Source organism: Chlorocebus sabaeus, chromosome 25, assembly GCF_047675955.1.
Source record: "Chlorocebus sabaeus isolate Y175 chromosome 25, mChlSab1.0.hap1, whole genome shotgun sequence".
NCBI classification, from domain to species: Eukaryota; Metazoa; Chordata; class Mammalia; order Primates; family Cercopithecidae; genus Chlorocebus; species Chlorocebus sabaeus.
The window spans coordinates 26,262,617-26,282,909 of record NC_132928.1 but is presented as its reverse complement, the minus strand read 5'-3'; the positions used below and the strand labels follow the sequence as shown (position 1 = coordinate 26,282,909).

At 50.5% G+C, this 20,293-nt stretch overlaps 1 protein-coding gene across 1 annotated transcript; it reads right to left on the bottom strand.

Moving 5' to 3' along the window:
• Positions 1 to 1,682: 1,682 nt before the first annotated feature.
• CHIT1 (chitinase 1) lies at positions 1,683 to 14,694 on the bottom strand. The gene is made up of 11 exons (XM_007988887.3): positions 14,601 to 14,694; positions 13,543 to 13,572; positions 10,668 to 10,869; positions 10,036 to 10,092; positions 8,487 to 8,652; positions 8,126 to 8,250; positions 7,190 to 7,313; positions 4,673 to 4,858; positions 4,225 to 4,338; positions 2,757 to 2,883; positions 1,683 to 2,148 (listed from the first exon to the last, which is right to left on the bottom strand). Exons 1-11 carry the CDS (start codon positions 14,623 to 14,625, stop codon positions 1,904 to 1,906), a joined length of 1,401 nt encoding a protein of 466 aa, XP_007987078.1. The 5' UTR covers positions 14,626 to 14,694; the 3' UTR covers positions 1,683 to 1,903.
• Between the last annotated feature and the right edge of the window lie 5,599 nt (positions 14,695 to 20,293).

Sequence of the window (20,293 nt, the reverse complement as noted above, 5' to 3'; positions counted from 1 at the left end):
AAATGGCGTGGGCCTGAGCTAGCCGGGTGACAGAGGGCTGTGGGGATCCCACATGAGGAGCTGACATTGATGGTTGAGGTTAATGCTGACATCAGGGGTACCCAGCAACTTAACTGGGGTAGGGATATCAGGAGATGTGACCAGAGAAGACACGAAGGCCTGAGAAAGGGTCTCAACACTGTGCTGATGGGTGGGGACTTTCTCCTTTGGGCAGGGGAAGCTGTTGATAGTTTTTAAGCAAGGGAAGTGACAGGCTTAGCTCTCTATTTTAGAAAGATTAAACTGGTTGTGGTGACTGACTGGAAGAGGGGGTGGGCAGGAAGCAGGGAGGCCAGGTGGAAGGTGGGTCCATGTATGAGGTGATGCTGGTTCTAGCTGAGGGAGTGGCCACGAGTTTGCAGAGGAGCAGGGTGGATGTGAAGACCGGAGAGAGGCTGTGGCTAATGCTTTCCTGAGGGTTCAGGGAGGACTTTGGTTATTTGGATGCTTGTAGGAGGGCACATTCTGCTAAAAGGAGACTACAGTATTTGCTAAATTCTTGACATATCCAGCTCACAGAAGATGAAGAAGGGCTGAGAAGGGAAGAGGGAGGGAGGGAATGAGCACTGATCATAGGGTAGGTGTGCAGGACTTCACTGACTCCTCACAGTTCTCCCATCCTACAGCAGAGGACTGAGGCTCCGCTTCTCTGCCTGAAGTCACACAGCTGGAGTGCAGCAGGCCGGAAGTCACCCCTGCACCTGGACTCCACTCTGAACGGCTCATTGGGATGTGGTTGGCGTATCCCTCAATTGAGACCTCAGGGGGTGGAGCACATGCTCCAGCAGCTTGTGCTCTGGACTGAGGAGAGCAGGTTTCAGAACGCCCGTGGACAGGCAGGCTGCCGGAGTGACGAGGGCACTGGTGCTCTGGTGCTGGGTGTACTCACGTGGGGGGCCAAACCGCCTCCCCCTCATCTCACCTGTCCCAATCCTCAGCTGCCTTCCCAAGTCCCACCCAGAAACCAGTTTGGAGTGAATAACAGGCTGGGTCATTAGGCTTTGTGCAGATTTTCTTCAAACAGAATGATCAAGGTGCAGCCCAAAGCAGCCAGGAATGTTGGGATGACTTTATCTAACCAGGACGCCGTGTGCATGCTCTCTGGCCCGTTTCAGGCCTTGGTTCTGGACTCAGAATTGGTTAGAATCAGTCTTCAGTTTAAATGTCTGTAAAGTGAGAATAATCATTGTTCCTTCTTCATCTGGCGAACGGGGGCAGTAGGTGAGATAGGGCCTGCAAAGGGCCCAAACAGGATTTATCCCGAAGATGACTGAGTACCAGGGGTCGGAATTCTTACTGTAATGTTGTGTGGCTGCTGGCAGAGCACTTAAATCAGGGAAAAGTTCTTCTCTGCTGCCATCTAGTGGCATTTTGGGAATAACACCTGCGTGAAGGTCAGCAGAAGCTCCTGTTTCCAGGCTTCTGAGCCAATAACCAAAGAACGTGTTGCACTTGGGGCTGTGCTCTGGCTGCCATCACCTGTGTACTGGAAACCACCCAGTGGCATATGGACTCATGAGGCAAGACCTGCCACAGGGCCTGGCACATCCTGCACCGACCACCTTCCCACCTGGCTCTGACCTGCGGATGTTTTGGAGTCAACAGTGTGCTTAGAGAGCCTCTTAAGTCACCACATCTTTGGGGAGAGGGGCACAAACCAAAGATTTATTTTGCAAGTGAAAGAGGCAGCCCAGGAGACCCAGAAAAAAGGAAGGCAGGGCTGAGAGCAGAAAGCCTGGATAAAGGAAGACCACAGAGAGGCCTGCAGGAGCCAGATCGCAGCCCACAGGGAAAACGCAGGAGGCAGGCTGTAGAGTGATCCTGGGCCCAGCCTCGAAGCTGGGACTGGAGGGGCCTTAGGGACTCAATTCCAGGTGCAGCATTTGCAGGAGGAGCTGAACACCAGGCCTGCTGGGCAGCTCTGCTGGAACAGCCGCCCCCCTGCACAGTTGTAGAAGCTGGACCGTTCCCGAGGGTTGGGATAGAGCCCATCAGCTTTGCCCTGGCAGAACGTGTCTTGTCCAGGGCTGGGGCCATGCTCAGGTTCAGAGGGCTGACCTTTTGTTGGAACTTCAAGCTCTGGCGTGCCTGAAGGCACGTATGGAAGACCTGGGAAGACAGTGAAGATTCAACCAAGGCTCCCCCTAAGAGATCCCAAACCCACAGGCAGAGCACACAGGCAGCAACCATTGGCAGGCAGCAGCCCAGCACCATATGCCCTACAGGCTGAGTACAGCCAGGTACCCCAGGCAGAGAACAGCCAGACAACAGCCATACCTACAGCTGAAGCACAGTGCCACAGACAGCACCTGGCTACACATGTGACAGGCAGTTAAGTCTTTACCCATCTGCAAGCACAACCAGATACTGCTGAGGGCAGGTGGGGGTGACACGCTGCCGGCTCAGGGGAGGCTTTCTCCCAGATGAGAGGAACAAGCTGCTGCTCCCAGGCTGGGGGCCCTCTGGAGGGAAGCCATGGTTACAACACCCTGGGCAGGCATTGCTGCAACCAGGAAGAGAAAGCGCAAAAAGGAAAATTGTTTTGACAGTTTCCTTAGCTCCTAGGGGTGCATGAAGCTTGGGAAATTACAGTATTGGGGCAAAGTCATTTCCTCAGAAGGACCCAGGACCTACAGTTCACTGGATGCATGGAGCTGTGTTCATACCCCACCTCCAAATTCCGCCACTGGCCCCGGGCACCTTAGCACCTTACTTACTCAGTTCCCGCCGCAACGTCTGGATGAGAGGGTATCGGCCCTGGTCGCAGGAGAAGCCGGCAAAGTCATCTAAATCCAATGCCCAGACCATTGCCCCGCCCAGTCCCTTCTGCTTCAGATAGCTGACCTGTGCAGGGAGGGGATGCAGTGGAGGAGCCCGGGGAAGCCTAGCCCGGCCAGCCCCAGAGCCTGGCTACCTCATCTGGACAGGGCCCTTTTTTTCTCCAGCAGCCTCGGGCCTGTGAGTGGCTGCAGGTTCTGGAGACAGCCCTGGGCTGGGAGCTTAGGTGCTGAGTCCTCATGCTGCTTGGACATCAGTCATTTTGCAGTCTCCTTGTCTTAACATAAGCATGACCTGGGGTGGGGCAGGTGCGCCGGGAAGAATAGTGTCAGATGTGTGCTCCTCCCTAAGTGGGAACCCTTCACAGCTTGGTCATGTGTGGGTTGAACTGCTTTATTTAAGAGTACTGTATGCTGGTCAAGGTAAGTTCAGTTACCATAGGGAACAACTCAGATTTCCAAAAGATCTCAATCAAGGCTTGCTTCTCTGCCTTCACGTCTTTATCTTCCCTGAGAGCCATCTTCCCTCCACCAGATTCCTGAGGCTTCCTGAGGGTATGACTGTGTTTCCTCAGAGTGGGACTCTCTGTCCTCTAACCCTGCCAGGGGGCCACGGTGCTTGATCCCTTGCTGGCCCCAGCCTCCCTTTCAGCTATCTCCCTTCCTCCACCTGCCCTGCTTGGGGGTCCAGCTATGTGGGCCTACACTTTGTTCTCAGAGTCCAGCCTCTACTTGCTTCACACCCACGTCTTTGTTTGTGCAGTTGCCTGCTCCCTCACCCCTAAGAATGGCCACCTTCTATGCTTTAGGACTTATCTGAAACACCTTTCCACCGTGACCCCTTCTCCCATCTCCCCAGCCAGGATCGTGGCTGCCTGCAATTCTCCACCTCTAGAAGCTGCCGCTGTCAACCACACAAGATAATTGATGTGGGATGTACAGATAAGCTAGTGAAGCCTCCGTCTTCAGGAGCTAACAGTTTCACAGGGGAGAGTGGCATGAAACCAGGTAAATGCACTAACTCTTCAGGCCACCAATATTGGGCAGGAGAAGGGGGTCCTATAAGTAAAGCAAAAGATCTGTAATTTGAACATGCACCAGCTATTGCCAATGGGCTGAATAAAGCTATATGCCTCACCATGTGTATTTCTCCTCTTCATATGTCTGTAGAATTTGTATTTAGAAATCCTTTCCAGGGTGCTACTAAATGTAGAGTAATTTTTTGTCATTTTGTCTTTTCTGAGTCAATAGGTAGTAAATGTACAAAATACTGTCACGTGGAGATTTATGAAATGTTGGAACATTTAAAGGAGACTCACCCTTGAGGTCCTGAACTGCCCTCATTCCATGTCATTGACAGGCCTTGTTCACTCAGGACCACCCCCCTGCCAGCAGAGCTGGGCCTCACCTTGGTTTTGAAGCTCTCCACATCATCAAAGCCCACCCACTGGTTGTCCCGGAAGATGTAGGGCACCTCCTGGTCCTGGATTCTCTGTTTGGTGGCCCCCTTCCAGGAGCAGACCTGTGGGAGCAGAAGGCAGCAGTGGGGAGGAGGAGGGAGGCTCTTGCAGGCACCTTCCCTTCCTCACCAGGAGGAGACTAGAGATTGGAAAATTCCTGTCTGAGGAAGCCTGGAGAATCAGGATGTGCTTTGCAGTGACCTAGAACGCTGAACTCAGCTTGAGGCACCTGGGCTTAAGGATAAATTCAAGACAGTATGGATGGTATAGAATTTACCTGGCCAGAATTCTCTGCACCTGGCGTCCTTACTCAGAAACGGTGGGAGAAGGAACCCTCTGCTCTCTCAGGCACCCCCTGACCCCCACAGTACCCAGGGTAGTTATGGGTTTTCCTACCTCATAGTAGGCCAATATCCCTCCTTCCTTGGTGAAGGGGCCAGGAGTGCCAGACCCTGTGGCTGGGGCCCCCACTCTGGTGTCTGACGGGGAGGCCAGGGTGAAGGAGCGTCCGTAGGTAGGCATGCCAAGGATCAGCTTGCTGGCAGGGGTCCCCTTCTGCAGCCACATTTGCACAGCAGCATCCTGGTGGCGGAAGAGGGCAGGGTTAATTTTCTCAGCCCTTGGCCTGGTTCTAAGTCTGGGGGATCCAGAGACAGAACTAGGAGGGCAGGGGCTCCTCAACTGGAGCCCCAAGGGCCTTCGTTAGTATTCCAGCCCTACCCCACCTTCTGTAGAGCCTGCCTTAAACCCGTGACCCCAGTGAAGAAGCTGCATGGCATGATAACCAGAGAGCATGGGCTTCAGACGCAGACAACCATTCACTGAATCATTGTGTACTGATGGCCCACTGTGTGCCAGGTGCTGTCCATGGTGCTTCAGACACACCAGTGAACAAGGCAGACACAGATCCCTGCCTTACCCAGCAGCTTAGTTAACCTCACTGAGCCTTGGTGTTCTGTCTGTAACATGGGAATAAGGAAAATATCCATCTCTTAGGGCATTGTGAGAATTAAAGGTTATAATGCATGCAAAAGGTCAGCACAACGCAATAAAGGGTCACTATGGTCATCATTGTTATCATGATTGTTGTCTTAGTTTTACCCTGAGTACAAAAGCAGGGAATTGGGTCTGCTTTATTTATCTCCGTATCCCCAGTGCCTGGAATGACACCTGATGCTCAGATAGAACAAAGGCTTCCTTACCCACCTCTGAATAAGGCCTTCCCCCGGTTATGTATTACTTGATGTAACACCCCCAGGCCTGTGATGGGAGAAGGTACCCGATATAAGTGTGATAAATTAATGAATAATGAAGCCTCATTCCTTAAGCCAAGAGTATGGTTCACTTTCCCCCAGAAGTTGCCCTAGTTTTGTCAGGTCTAGTTACTCTGAGCCCACTTAGCACTTAGGTAAAGAACAGTTTTCACTACATTTATTTAAATATATTTCTTTTTGTCCATCTATACAACTTATCTTTGATCAGACTGGTGCTTTCTGAAGGCAGAAGCCAGGGCTTCTCCTGATCTGTTATAGCACTTTTGTGCAAGTTGGGAAAAGTCACCCCTCTGGCTAGAAGCAATCCCTGGGCACATCGTGTGGTGAGTAGAGGGCCTCTTTGTAGAAATAAGATGGCCTCCATTCCTCAGTGGATTCAAGGTACACAGTGTGGAGAGCAGGGTGCTGGAGGGACTCCAACCCCTTGTTGTCTTTCTTTCTGTGTCTCCCCACCGGCACAGGGATACAGTTTCCTCCAAAACTCACACAGTCTTCCAGACGGGGATGGAGAGGCCAGACTCAGTGTGAAATGTGGGTGCCTGGCTCACTGGCTAAAAGAGGTGCTCTTTATTCATGAAAGAGCCAGAAAGTCAAAGATGTCCCACTCCAGCTGATATACAGAGATGTGGGCTCTCCAAAAGTAAAAAGCATTTTAATTTAGGGCTTTCTCTTTGTTGTTTGGTTGTGCTTGTTTTAAGAAAGAAAAACAATATAGTTATTATAAGCCCTCTCTGTAGGGTTTTATAAACCCTCTCTATATTTTAAGATATAGAGAGGGCTTACAAAGAGGATCTAGGCTGAGCATGTTGGCTCATGCCTATAATTCCAACGCTTTGGGAGGCTGAGGCAGGAGGATTGCTTAAGGGCAGGAGTTTGAGACCATCCTGGGCATATAGCAAGACTCCATCTCTACAAATGTAAAAAAAATTAGCTGGTCATAGTGATTCCAGTTACTCAGAAGGCTGGGGCAGGAGGATTGCTTAAACCCGGGAGGATGAAGCTGCAGTGAGCTATGATCATGCCACTGCGTGCCCATCTTGGTGAGAGAGCAAGACTCTATCTCTTAAGAATAAATAAAATTTTAAAAATTAAAAGTGTCTTGATTGCTCAATGAGGAAAAGTTAGGAGACCCCAACCTACCCTAGTCTAAAAATGAAGGCTGCCCTTTGCAGGTGCTGGGGGTGCTTCCATCCTTAGTGACATCCGTGGAGATGTTATCAACTTGGGAAAGCTCCTACCCCTGAAAGCGCCTTCCAGAAGGTCAACCAGGGTGACCATGGAGCACAAGTCTGCCCACTGTCTTGAAGGAAATGGGGTGGAGGTGTGTGAGGGAAGCAGCAGGCCTGCTGGCTGGAGACTCAAGCTCAAAGTGGGCTTCCCCATTGGTCACTTGTTTGTCATCAAATTGGTTTGCTGTGTCTACCATCAGCCAAGATGCTCCACAGCAGTGAGGTTTCCCCTCAGTAGGGGTAGGGACCAGGAAAATAGAAGAAAACAAGCAAGCAAAGAAACGAAAAAGCTTCTGGTTTCTCAGCACCCTGTGTCTTTTTTCCTATGAGGGCCTTGGGGCTCAAAAGAAGCCACCAGACAGGGCCTGCTGGACGGGGGAGTCCTGCCTCAGCCCTCCAGCCACACGTACCACGTTGAGGCTGGCCGCTGCACCACTCTCCTCTTGCCTCTTGTAGAGGGGGCTATTATGTCCCGTGACCTTCTCCCAAGAGCCATGGAAGTCGTAGGCCATAAGGTTGACAAAATCCAGGTTCCTGCAGGAGGCATGGAAGAGGAGGTGAGGAACAGGGATTGGGGGCGAGGGGAGCCTTTCTTTCTTACTACTACCCCCACAGTGCATGGCCTAGGGAGGAACCACTGGGGTCAGAGGCAAAGGTGGCAGGCTCACCTGGCTCTGCAGAAGATGACCCAGACAGCAGTCCCAGCCAGCCCCCTTATGGAGGCCATTCTCATTCTCATTCAAACTTGTCATCCTCACCCCACTGTCCTCTCAGCACCCCCAGGCCCTCCCTATTCCACTCGAGAAACCTCCTGCTACATTGCTATTTTGGAGGAAACTCTAGCTCAGGGTTTCTCCCACTTCAGTGTGCACACAGATCGCCCAGGAATCTCATTAAAATGAAGGCTCTTCTTCAGAAGGCCCGAGGTGGCGCCTGACAGTCCATAATTCTAACGAGCACCTGGTTGTTGTGGGGGCTGCGAGTCCACATGCTGTACTTTGAGGAGCAAGGATCCAGAAAACACATTTTCCTGAAGACAATGGCTTCGCTACCCGCTCAGGGGCATTTTCACCTTAAGAATGAGTTCCCAAGGAAGAGGGCAGAGATCCAAAATGAAGGATCTGGAACAGGGCAGCAGCAGACACTGAGAAAAGCCTTTCTGGATGTGTCTTAGTTTTACCCTGAGTACAAAATCAGGGAATTGTCTGCTTTTGTTTTGGTATAAGGATGGGACTTTCCAAATGCCTTGTAGGTGAACATCCGCTCTACCCCTGGGAAAGCTCAGTCCACCCTTGGCCTCTCCTCCTTCCGAGAGCACAGTTCCAAGCCATCTGCCTGAGACTCACCTGGCGATTTTGTCCACCTCGTATCCAGCATCCACATAGGTCTGCCCAGCTGGAACTGCTGCACTCAGAAGGAGGCGTTCCTTCCCTGAGGTCTGGGCTTCCTGCTGGAAGGCGTTGGCCAAGTCCTGTGGGAGTGGAGCTCAGAGTCAACACAGGGGCACGCACCAGGCAGGCAGCCCCTGTGAGCCCCAGGTAGATGTTCACTGGTAGAAGTCTGAGAGCTGACCACAGGGCTGATCTGTGCCACGTAGATACGTGAAGCAGCTGGCTCTGGGGGCAGAGCAACCCTCATATGTGCTGTGGGGGCTCCAGCGCTGGGTCCCTGTGCAGACAGGGTGATCCCCGCCCCACCCAGCGGTACCTGCACCAGGGCTGTGAAGCGTTCCTTGTCTATGGCAGGGCTCCCCCGGCTTCCTGGGTATTCCCAGTCAAGGTCAAGGCCATCAAAGCCGTATTTGCGCAGAAATCTGATGGCTGAGTTGACGAAGGTCTGACGGTTGTTGGCCGTGGCTACCATATCTGTGAACCTGTGAGGTGATGAAGGGGAGTAAGGGCCTGCCTTGGACCAAACAGGAGGCCGCTCTCACTCAGAGACAGGCGAGAAAACACTCAGGACAGTGCGTCTCTGTGTCTGGGCGGGGAGGGGCGCTGGGAGGGCTTCTTCAGAGGCTGCAGGGATATTTGCTGGTGAGTTATGGTCTGGGTTGAGGAAAGGGGACCATCCAGAGCGCTTTCTACCCCTGAACATCAACACCACCAGGGGCTCATGGATGCCCTAGAAGCCTTTCCCAAAATTCCCTCCAGAGGCTCCCTCCAAGCCCCTGAATTGTCCCACCCCGAATCAGAGCTAGTTGACACCCTCGGAATGAAGGTTTAAAAAGAAGAGGAATTAGAGAAACTAATTTTTCTCTAATTAGGATTTTTCTCTAATGAGAATTTCTCTAATTCCTTTACTAAGGTTAGTAAAGACCTGGAGAGCCCACTGTTTTAGTTTCCTGGCAGGTTAACCTGGTCATCTTTCCTCTAGCTCACACCTGTAGAGTGCTTTGTGTTTTTATTACTATTACTAGTCTGGAGCTCATCAAAATCCCCACGCTGCCTCAAGAGCCACCTCTCCACATCTGCCTTCCTTAGTGGGAAGTCCCTGAACTTCTTGGGGGTCTCAAGTCCTTTACAGATTGATCTTATTTTATTTTTATTAATTTAGTCTGGGGACACCAGGCTAAAAACTCCTGCATTTCAATAAACAATCTGTATATAAGCATTATTTTGGAAGATGAGTCATAACTTTCATCAGATTCCCAAAAGGGTTCATGATCCAAAAAAGTTTTAGAAAGACTGTTTAGAGCTTTGGGAGCCATATATTCTGGATTTTCTAGAAAACACCAAGTTTCAAATACTCCATTCCATTATCTCCATAAATCATTAAAAAATGTCCCCCAAATGCCAATACTTTGGCACCCAGGCTCAATCTCACAGATTACCTTTTATACTCAGAAGTGGAATAAACATTCTCTCTGGGACAAGATAACCCATTTCTGAGCTCAGAAAACATAGACACTGCATGTTGTCAGGATTAGTTGGGACCCTCCCTCTTCTCATTTCATGGAAGAAGAGACTGATGCCTGGAGAGGTCTGAGCCCTCTGCTGTGTTTAGACCTGTGCTTCTGCCAAGACTGGATCTGAAACAGCCTGGAACGAAGCTCACTGTGCTGCCCTCCTGCTGGGGTGCCAAGAACCCAGAAAGAAATTCAGCCCCCAGAGTTCAGCTCCCCTCTCCTTTCCCCTGACCACACCTCAGCCTGGCCCGATTCCCTGACCAGGGCTCTCTCTGACCAGGGCTCCCTCTGGCCAGTGCACGAGGTTCTCATCCAGGAACTTTACCACACAGGTGACCACAGTCAACTAACCTCTGAGTGCCGAAATTCCAGCCTCCGATGGCTAACAGGGTCTTCAGCTTGGGATTCCTGGGAAAGACAGGAGACACAGCAGGATTTACTCTGCCAGCTCTCAGGGTTCCCTGGCAGGGATGTTACCATGGGGAGGAGCAACAAGGGTGAGGACGTGTCAAAGTGTCTATGTACAGAGCCTGTACTAGCATTCCGGGGACAGCTGTAGATTGGGAAAGGGAAGTCACGTTCCTGACTCCCAGAACCACCTGTCCAACAGGGGAGACACCACTGTGTGGGCTCAGGAAGCAAGGATTGGGGCAGATTCTCAAGAGGCTTTGTGAAGGCACCCAGAACACTGGGGCTGAAGGGTGGATCAATTTCACAATGAGGAAGGGCCTTCACGGGAGACAGAAAGTCTCACAATCCCAATCCCACTTAGACCTAAACTGGAAGGGCCCTATGGGATCCCCTAAGTAACCCCTACCTCTTTCATTAAGCACAGGAGAGCCCAGAGAGGTGATACAACTTGCCCAAAGCCACACAGTGGGTCTGTGGCAGGTCCTTGGTTCTGGGGAGGTGCCTGGCTCTGGGAGGAGGTTGTCTGTCCCCCCACCACACCCCACCCACCCTGCTCCTCTGCTTTGGCTCACATCTTCTTCAGGCCATTGAACTCCTGGTAGAGAGTCTCGTCATTCCACTCAATGGTGCTCAGCTGGTGGTTGGTCATGCCAGCAAAGGCGTAGATGAGGTGGGTGCAAAGGCTGGGGTCCACGTCCTTGGGCAGGAAGCGAGCCTCTCCCTGTCTGTACTGGGCCCAGTTGGTGAAGTAGCAGACCAGTTTTGCAGCAGAACCTGGCCCGTTGGAGTAAAGAAAAGAGATAGCTGTCAGCAGGGCCTTCTGGGGACTTGTGACCCTCCGTCTGGGGCAGGCAATGTCCTTGGACCTCCCTCTTCTACACCTGGAGTCAGTGGAGGGACGCCATAGGCAGAAATGGCATTTGCTTTTGTGTGGGTGGAGCCTTGCAGTTGGGAAAGCATTTTCAGAGGCCAGACATGGGATCCTCAGAACACTGAGTGGGCAGGGCCATCATCTTCCAAGACTTGTTTTCCTGAGAAGCAAGTTGAGGTTCACGAGCTTGGGGCCATCCTCATCAGTACAGCTGCTAAGAGGGCAGAGCAGCCATGCTGCGACCCAAGCCTCTTGACTCCTTGACATCCTTAAAAGTTGCTAGTCTCAGAGTCTGAGCTCCCAGGATCAGGGTCTGGCAGGCAGGTCTCCCTACCCCCAGTTAGGGTCTCCCCTCCAGGCCCCGAAACCTGAAAGAAGGTAGCCCCAGGCAGCCCCAGCATGAGGCCCAGAGGGAATTAGACATGGCATGCTCATCTGCAGACGGAAGGCAGGCCGAACTTTCCAAAACAGTTTGGAATACCTCAGAATACTTCATTAAAATGCAAACCGATAAGTAGCAGAGAGGAGGCCCCAGTTATAGGCCTGGTTTTATATTTCTTTAGTCTTGCATTAAAGCCATTTGCACTTGCTTGTTATCCCTTGTAGATAATCTATGTTTATCAATATCACTGCTGAGATTCTAATAAAGAGCTAATTTTATCTAGGAGAAGGCATCTTGTCTCTAAGTACCCCACACACTATAGGGTACTTGCCTCTAGAGTACCCTACAGTGTGTGAAAAGACTTTGCAGGGGGTAGGATGGTCTGTTCCCAGTGAGGGCCTGGTAGTGATGTCCCCCACTGAGGTCAGCCCTGTGCAGGGTTGACCAGGACATCAGGAAGCAAGAATGCTAGTCTTCATTCCAGCATCTGCCAAAAATAGACTTTGGGTCCAACTCATTTGCAATCCTGGCCCCATCTGATAATGACTGTGTGGTCTCTGGGGTCTCTCCCAGTCTCTCAGTCTATGATGGTATGGCTCATGTGAGCCAACATTTTATGCCAAGATCTTGATGGAGCGGTGAGTTTGGACTGGATCGTATCTGTGGCTGTTGTCTAGAACCTGGGACTTCCCTTTGCCCCAGCAGGGTCTCTCTGTACCCTCTCCAATGCCCACATGGACAGGGAGGGGGTGAGGAAGAGGAAGGGTGCAAAGTGTCTATAGGAGAGTTTCGGGAAGAGAGCGCTCAGGCAGGCCTCAACTAGAACCCAAGAGCATAGAGGGCTGACCCTGGGCATACACGTGGCTCTGGAGTTGTCACTGTTTCTAACCAGGGGGCACCCCGGAGTGCAGCTTGCTGGTGGGGCTGGGGTGTAGCCTGCAGTGATACAGGAGAATTGCTGAACTGCCCAAAGCAAAAGAGAGGAAGGAGGGGATGAACCCAGAGAACTCATCCTTCAGGCCACGTAGGAAGGAGCCAGGAAGCTCTTTTTCTGTCATGTCATGCTGTCGCATATCAAATATTGTTATGAATTTCTGTACTATGGAGAAAATAAAGTGCAGTGGTTAACAGTGGGGACTCTGGCATGTCAGTGTCTGGGTTGAAATCCCAACTTTGCAACTTACTCACTGTGTGACTCAGCTTCCTGCTGTGTGAAACAGGGAGGCCACTGGACCTCCCATAATGTGTGTCACACGACCCCCGTGTGGGCTAAAGTTAATACATGTAAAACACTCGGAGGAACACTGCATGGAAGAAGCTCTGTTCTAGGTGTTTTGTGTGTATTAACCCTTAGTTCACACAAAGTCCTACTATTATTACTATACTGCAGAAAGTCCAGAAGTAGCCTGGACTAAAGCTTTTTGAGAAATCTCCCACCTCTCATCTTCCCCACGTTTGCTGTATCTGTGTCCGCGGCTGTTCCCTCCTATGAGGCTGAGAGGGAAATGTACGTCCAATGCCACAGCCCAATGTGAGAGGCACAGTCACAGGACAAGGTCTGAGAGGCCAGCATTCCCAGGCCACTGATGCCCAGGGAATGGGGTGGGGCAAGAGAGGCACCAGGAGTCCGAGTTGCTGAAGGTCCCCCAAGGTCTCTTTTCCATTTGACACAACAAGGAGCTCCCTCCTGCCTCTCTCAAGCTCCACATCTGATCAGTTCAACAGATCGGAAGCAGTGTGTTATCCTCGCAGAGCTAAGGGGCTGGGGATGCTGAGCCAGGTGAGACTAAGGTTCCTTAACCCCAGCAACTTGGAGTCTGGTGCAGAGAGACATCTAAGCCAATAATGAGAGGCAGTGCAAAATGCACTGTAAAACACAAAGGTGCTGCAAGAGCACAGAGTGCAGAGGAGGGAGCCAGTAACCCCAGGAAAGGAAAGCCCTGAGAGAGCTGATGTGCAAGCTGGCCCCACACATGTGCAGGAGCTCAGCTAGTGGATAAGGAGGCAAGGGCCTTCCTGGGAGGGCTGCTAGGCGATGGGGACATTTGCAGGGTCTGAGCTTTGGAAGAGAGTCACTACTGAAATCTGGAGTTCTTGGGGAGGTGTGGCAGAGAAAGTGTGTTGGGACATGAAGCAAAGCCCAGGGAAGGGGCTAAGGGATTCAAGAGCTAGCTCCAAGAAAGAGGCCACTTACCCCATGGGATCATCAGCAGGACCATGAAACCTGGAGCAACACAAGAGAGAAGGCCAGGGTTACGCCACCATTCTCACCTTCCCAGGCCCCACAGCTACGGAAGCACAGGAGGTGGTCAGGGAGGGCTGATTTCATATGAATCAAGCTTTCTCCTTCCAGAAGGGACCCAGGAGGGCACTGTGCCCATCCCTTCATGCAGGCCAGACCATGGGGTCCCTTTCTGGCCTGGGATGGCTCCCTGGGCTGAGGCTGCCCCCTCTCTATGCCTCAGTAAAGGGCAGTGTGGATTCAGGAAGCCTGTGGAAAAACCGCTGACTTGTGAGTTGTTCAGAGAGACTGCTTCTCTTTCGGAACAAGAAGAAAACCTGTTCTGGGGCTAGAAAGAACCAATCTGGAAGGGCTGCACGGGGAGAGATCACCTCCTGGGGAGGGCCTGTGCCTCTGCTCCCATCGTTTATGCTTCCTGCTGCCTTTCCACCACCTAGCTGTAGCAGGCATCCACAGCCTTGGAGACCTAGACCTTGACAGGATTCCTTCAAAGAGATCTCTTTCACCTGGTGAACTTGGACTTCTCTGTCAACCTAATAGAACCTGCATGAAAATTTGCAAGGATGCCCAGGGTCCTGGCCCCAGGCTGCCTTCTTGCAGGACAGCCAATATGAGGTTAGAGAAGAGGCTCTTGGCAGAGGGTGCTTCTTGGATAAGGCCAACAGGAGGGACATAAGAACATGGGAAAGACACAAAGACCCAGTGCAGGGGCCTCATTGACTCTGGGCTTTCAGGACAGAAAGAGGAAAGTCAAGTCATCTTCAGCCTGTTGAGAAAAACCTTCCCTTGAAACATGAAGTCTCTTGGGTTGAAAGAGCCTAAGGGGGAGCCCACAGGAAAGGTAATTAAGGGGCTGCAAGCCAGGAGGCATGGAGAGGGATAAAATGACCCTCTGAAGTTCTCCTGAGTCCCCCTGCTTCCTTGCAAAGGGTAGCAAGGGGTCCCTGGACATGCACATCCCCACCTCCCCACAGCCCCCGAGACCCAGCCCACTATCCCTGACAGCTCACCTGCCCAGACCACAGACCGCACCATGATGCAGCTCAGCGGCAGACTCAGCCCATACAAACCAGCATTCCAGGTCCTCCTTTGCTTTTATCTGGCCACCCTGTCCCACCCCAGCCAGGAGTGTTGCAATCAGGGGCACAAGCGGGAGGAGGGGTGGGAGCAGGGTGGGGCAGGGTAAGATGTCAAGTAGCATGAATTGGGCAAACTTGACACAATGGCCTTTAGCAATTCTTGCTTTTCTGGAACAATCAGAGGGTGGCTCTTAGTGTTGCCAAACAGAGGAAAGTGGGAAATGGCCCTGAACCTCCTGATGGATGAATATGACCCTGACTTTCTTTGTGTAGGTGGTGAGGACCATAAGCAGCCCCAGACTTAATAGGGCTTTGGAGGAAGAGAAATGACTCACGAGTCAGGCAGCTGGGTTCCAGACCAGCTCTCTTGCTTCTCCGCTGCCCTCTCTCAAACTGCTTCTCCATCTGGAAGATAATGGGGTTGCAAATATAATTTATTTTTCATGATAGCAATATTTTCATATCCATTGATGGAGAAAAATAGACAATGATAAATAGTGGCTATGAGTTTGGTAATAGCTTGAAATGCCTACATTTCTTATGAAGAATAATAACGGTGGACATTCAGGCCAGGCATGGTGGCTCACACCTGTAATCCTAGCACTTTGGGAGGCTGAGGTGGGCAGATCACCTGTGGTCAGGAATTTGAGACCAGCCTGACCAACATGGAGAAACCCCATCTCTACTAAAAATATAAAATTAACCAGGCGTGGTGGCACATGCCTGTAATCCCAGCTACTCGGGAGGCTGAGGTAGGAGAATCGCTTGAACCCCAGAGGCAGAGGTTGCAGTGAGCCGAGATTGCACCATTGCACTCCAGCCTGGGCAACAAGAGCGAAACTCTGTCTCAAAGAAAAAAAAAAAAAAAAAAAGAACAGTGGACATTTGTATCTGTTTCCCAGAGCTACTGTAACAAATGGCCACCAACCAGGTGGTTTGAAATAACAGAAGTTTATTCTCTCACAGTTCTGGAGGCCTGAAGCCTGGAAACAAGGGGCTGGCAGGACCATGCTTCCTCCAAAGGCTCCAGGGGGGAATCCTTCCTGGCAGCTTCCAGCTTCTGATGGCCCCTGGTGTTCTTGGGTGTGCAACGGCATCACTCCAATCTCTGCCTGCCTCCATTTTTACATGCCCTCCCTCTCTGTGTCTCTGTATGTCTCCTCCTTTCTGTCTCTCAGAAGGACATTCTAATCCAAGATGATCTCATCTTGAGATCTTTACCTTCATTACATTTGCAAAGATCCCTATTCCAAACACAGTCACGTTCTGAGATTCCAAGTGATGTTATCCTTTGCGGAGCTGGGTGGTGGGGGCGCGGGGAGGCGGTCACCATTCAATTCACTAAAGGACCTAAGTGGGGACATATTTCTGTAATGTCTGCAGACAATGTCTGGTATATGCATGAACTCCAGGGTCCCTGAGAAAGCTCTGCAGTTTCTAGGGGATCCCGTCTTTGGCCTGTGTGCTTAACATGAATGGCCTGGATGGCCACGTGGGAATACTGCGTGTGGCAGGCTCTGCAGTTAGGTTCCTGGGTTTGAATTCCACCTCTGCCATTTACTATCTGTGTAAACTCAAATGAGTTCCTTAATTTCCCTGAACTCCAGTTTCTTCATCTGTAAAGGGGAATCCTCAGAGGACTGTTGAGAACGCACTGCATGGTGGCTGCCATTATTCCTAGTTCTGCCAAGTGCTGCCAGTTCTGCCTCGCCTGGGGGTGTCAGAGGGCTCCAGTAACCTTTTTGAGGCCCCTGAGAGGGTTGGACCTCAGCACTCAGATAGACCAGCCCTGAGTCCTCCCTTTCCCTGCTGCAGTCATGGCTTCTGTTTCCTTTGTGTTCAGCCCTTTATCTCAGGAATCCTGCAAAGGAGCCTGTTCAGGGTCACCTGAGATGTGCAGAGTTGCCTGAGCTCCTTGGTGGTGGGGGAGTGAGAGTGGGATGCAGGAGTGAGGACTGGGAGGCCCTGAGCCTCGGAGAGGAGAGGCCTCTCTGGAGAGTTAGGGGCTTCCTTATCTCACCCCCATCTCCATATACACAACTGACCTGTCCACTTGGTGCATTTCTCACTGTGCCTCATGTCCCCAGGAGGACCCGCACTGCAGTGCCCAGGTTCTGAGTTTCTCCAAACACTGTCCCATTCCCCATCGTCTTTAGGTTTTCTAGAAAGACACATCAAAAATAATAATAGAGTTTGGTAATATGGTTGGATTTAAGGTAAACATACAAAATGAATAGCTTTTCTCTATATTAGCAATAACCAATTAGAAATAGAAGTGAAGGAAATGTCTGATTCACAGAAGTGTCAAAATCTATAAAATATTTATCAATAAATTTAATTACAATTATAAGTTTAAGAGAAGAATCTGTAAAACTTACCCACGGGATATAAATTTGCAATAGGATCTGAACATGTTCTTGCACGGGAAAACAATATCATAACAAATGTCCATTTTTATCAACTAAAAATAAAAATAAAAAACTAGTAGTGATGGTGACACACTATACAAAACTTATTATAATTCCTTTGGGATTAAAATAGCATGGAATTGCCACCAGGACAGACAAACAGAGGTAGGTCTGAGCATATATGGAGAGGGCATATGCAATGAAGCAGTTCAAATGAAAAAGAAAAAGACTTTTTATAAATGCCAAGACTTAATTGTCTACCAATCTGGAAAGAATCAAAGTTGGGTCCCTCACACCATATACAGCACAAATGACACAAGGTAAATGAAGCAGGGCACAGGGAGCAGAGGAGCTCAGGGATAAACACCAGCCAGGGCGGGGTGGGAAAGGCAGCGGAGTGATGCTTGAACAGAGCTTTGAGAACAAGCAGGTTGCCGGACAAAGAGAGAAAGGGAAGGAAGTTATAACAAACACAGCAGATGCTCACTGATGGAGCCTCTCAGTGAGGAAACTGCCCACGATACATGTAGGGACAGTGGGACATCATTAAAAGCTCTGTGTCCTGTAGGTTGAGAGCCACTGGTTGAGGTAGGCAGGTGGGGGTGATCTCTGCTGAGAGGCTCTGGGTAAAAGGGCACTGGACATGGCTGGAGGGAGAGGAGAGGGGTACAATGCCTTGCCAGCCTGGATTTATTTCACAGTATGTCTCAGGCTAGGTAGGGCACATCCTGGGCCCACCTGATGGCCAGACCTGAACTGCAAGATTTCAAGGAATAAGTCCCTGCCGGGAGGCTAAGACCTGGGAGCAGAAGGCAGGCCCATGTCCACCAAAGCTGGGGAGGAGCTGTCCCCAGTGACTGACCCAGAGTGCCCACCTAAGTAGGCAGGTCCCAGCCACCAGTACAGGTTGCCCATGTGTAGAACTGAGAGGTCTCTATGCCTTCAACAAACTTCAATTAACAGCCCACCATGCCTTGCTCCTGAATCATGTCCCTCCTGGGGCTGCCCTCTTTGGCCCTCAAGTCCTACAGAGATCACTCTGAGTTAAGCCTTGCCTCTTCCCCAGTCAATGTTGTTCATACTACCTTCTGCTATCTTGGAACAACTCCTTAAATCCAGACTAAGAAAGAACCCTGGCTTGGAGACAGACAGAACTGGGTGTACCTCAATGGATATCCCCAATAAATTACTTTCATAAGTTTTATACCCTCCTTTCCAGCCCCATTGGCTTCTCCCACCCCTCTCTCAGCCACTGCCAAACCCTAAACCAAGTAAAACCAGTGTGCTTGATATAAAATGAGGCTTCGAAGCAAGTCCCCATCCCACCCTACTGCAGAGCAGATGCCTGTATAGAAATTCTAAAGCCTCTGCTGATTTGCATCCAACCTGGCTGGCTGAGCTGGGGCTAGTCACAGTCTCTCCAAGCCTCAGTTTTCTCATCTGTAAAATGGGGATAATACTACCTATCTTATTTGGTAATGATGTGGATCGAATAGATAATGTGTGAGAGGGCTTTGTAGGTGGGAGGACAGCAGCCAGATCTTTTGGGACTGCATCTTGATGGTTGGTATCACACCGTTCTCTCTTGCTTCATGTGAGCATCTCATCTCTGTAGCTGGACTGTCCACAGCCAGGCAGAGCAAGGCCTCTCCCCACACCTCTCTATGTGTCCCTCAGTGCCAAGCACACAGGGAGCCTTCAATTAATGTTTGTTAACTGCTCCTTCCCACATCTCACCCCGTTCTTCCCCTTAGCAGTAAAAGGCATCACCACACACCTGCGTCCCCAAGTCACCTAGGAAGTGTCCTTGATCCTTCCCTTTCCTCACCCTCAATGATCAGGACCTACTAGACATCCTGCCTCCTGCTCCATCTCCTTCACCTCCTAACCACCGTCAACTCCCACTTGTCCCCAGAAGAGCCTCCTAACTGCCTTCCTTCCTAATTCTCTTGCCTCTGCAATCCATTCTCCACATAGCAGCCAGAGTACACTTTGAGAAACTTAAATCAGATCCTGTTGCTTTCCTGCTAAGACCTTGCAATGGCTCCCACTTAGAATAAAATAGCAACTCCTTAACTCTATCTCTTGAACACTCCAAGTCTGTTCTTTCATTAGGACCTTTGCACCTGCCATTGCCTCTGCCCACAATGTTCTTCTCTGTGGTCTTCACATGGCTGGCTCCTTCTCCTCATTCACGCTTTTCTTGACCACTCATAGAAAGTAGCGCCCTCCCCTCAAGTCACTCTCTGTTCTGTCCTGATGATTTATTTTCTCCTAAGTACTTTCATGAGCTGAATTCATTCATTCATTCATTCATTCATTCATTCATTCATGCATGCATTTGTATGTAGTGTCTGTTTCCTACCACTAGAATGTAAGCTTCATGAGAGGATGGACTTTTCTTGTTCAGTCCTCTTTGTCTAGTACACAGAATATTTCCCAACACATAGTAAGTGCTTAATCCATATCTATTGGATTAATTAATTAATTAATGTGACCTCTCTGCATGATCTGGCCCTCTATGATATTGTGATATAAGAAATGTATATTTGGTCTTTGTCCCAAGTTTCTGGCACAGAGCTCCCAAAACCCTTAAAATTTCTTGAGAAATAGGGGTTCTAGGTGCATCTCTTATTCTAATGTTTAGCCTTTGACCCTAGTTTTGACACAGAACTCCTAAGCCCTTGGAACTTCCTGGGTACTAGGAGCATCTTTTGTTCCAATGAGGTGCCTCTTTGTGGGCATATGGAGGGATGTTGGTCACCAGAAAGACCAAGCCATGATGAGAAGCTTGGAACCTTCATCTCCACCCCCCATCCTGGGAAGGGGAGTGGGGCTGAAGACCAAGTTAATAATTAATCATGCTTATGTGGGGAAGCCTGCATAAAGATCCATTAACTAGGCTGGGTGCAGTGTCTTATGCCTGTAATCCCAGCACTTTGGGATGCCGAGGCAGGAGGATTGCTTGAACTCAGGAGTTTGAGACTAACCTGAACAACATAGGGAGACCCCCTTTCTACAGACAAACAAACAAACAAACAAACAAAATCCATGACCTATGGGGTTTAAAGAGCTTCCAGGCTACTGAACACATGGAGAGAGCAGAGCAGCTCCAAGCCCTTCCCATCTTCCTCGGACTATGCATCTCTTCCATTTGGCTGCTCCTTTGTATCCTTTGTAATATCCTTTAAATCAATGGGTCAGTGTAAGTAAGTG

Bases quoted from the DNA above. Each gene is read 5' to 3' on its own strand.
- CHIT1 (XM_007988887.3), bottom strand. From the start codon at position 14,625: ATGGTGCGGTCTGTGGTCTGGGCAG. The intron at 13,573-14,600 runs GTGAGCTGTCAG...GTGTTGCTCCAG, and splicing joins GCGGTCTGTGGTCTGGGCAG to GTTTCATGGTCCTGCTGATG. The intron at 8,653-10,035 runs GTTAGTTGACTG...ATCACCTCACAG, and splicing joins TGGAATTTCGGCACTCAGAG to GTTCACAGATATGGTAGCCA.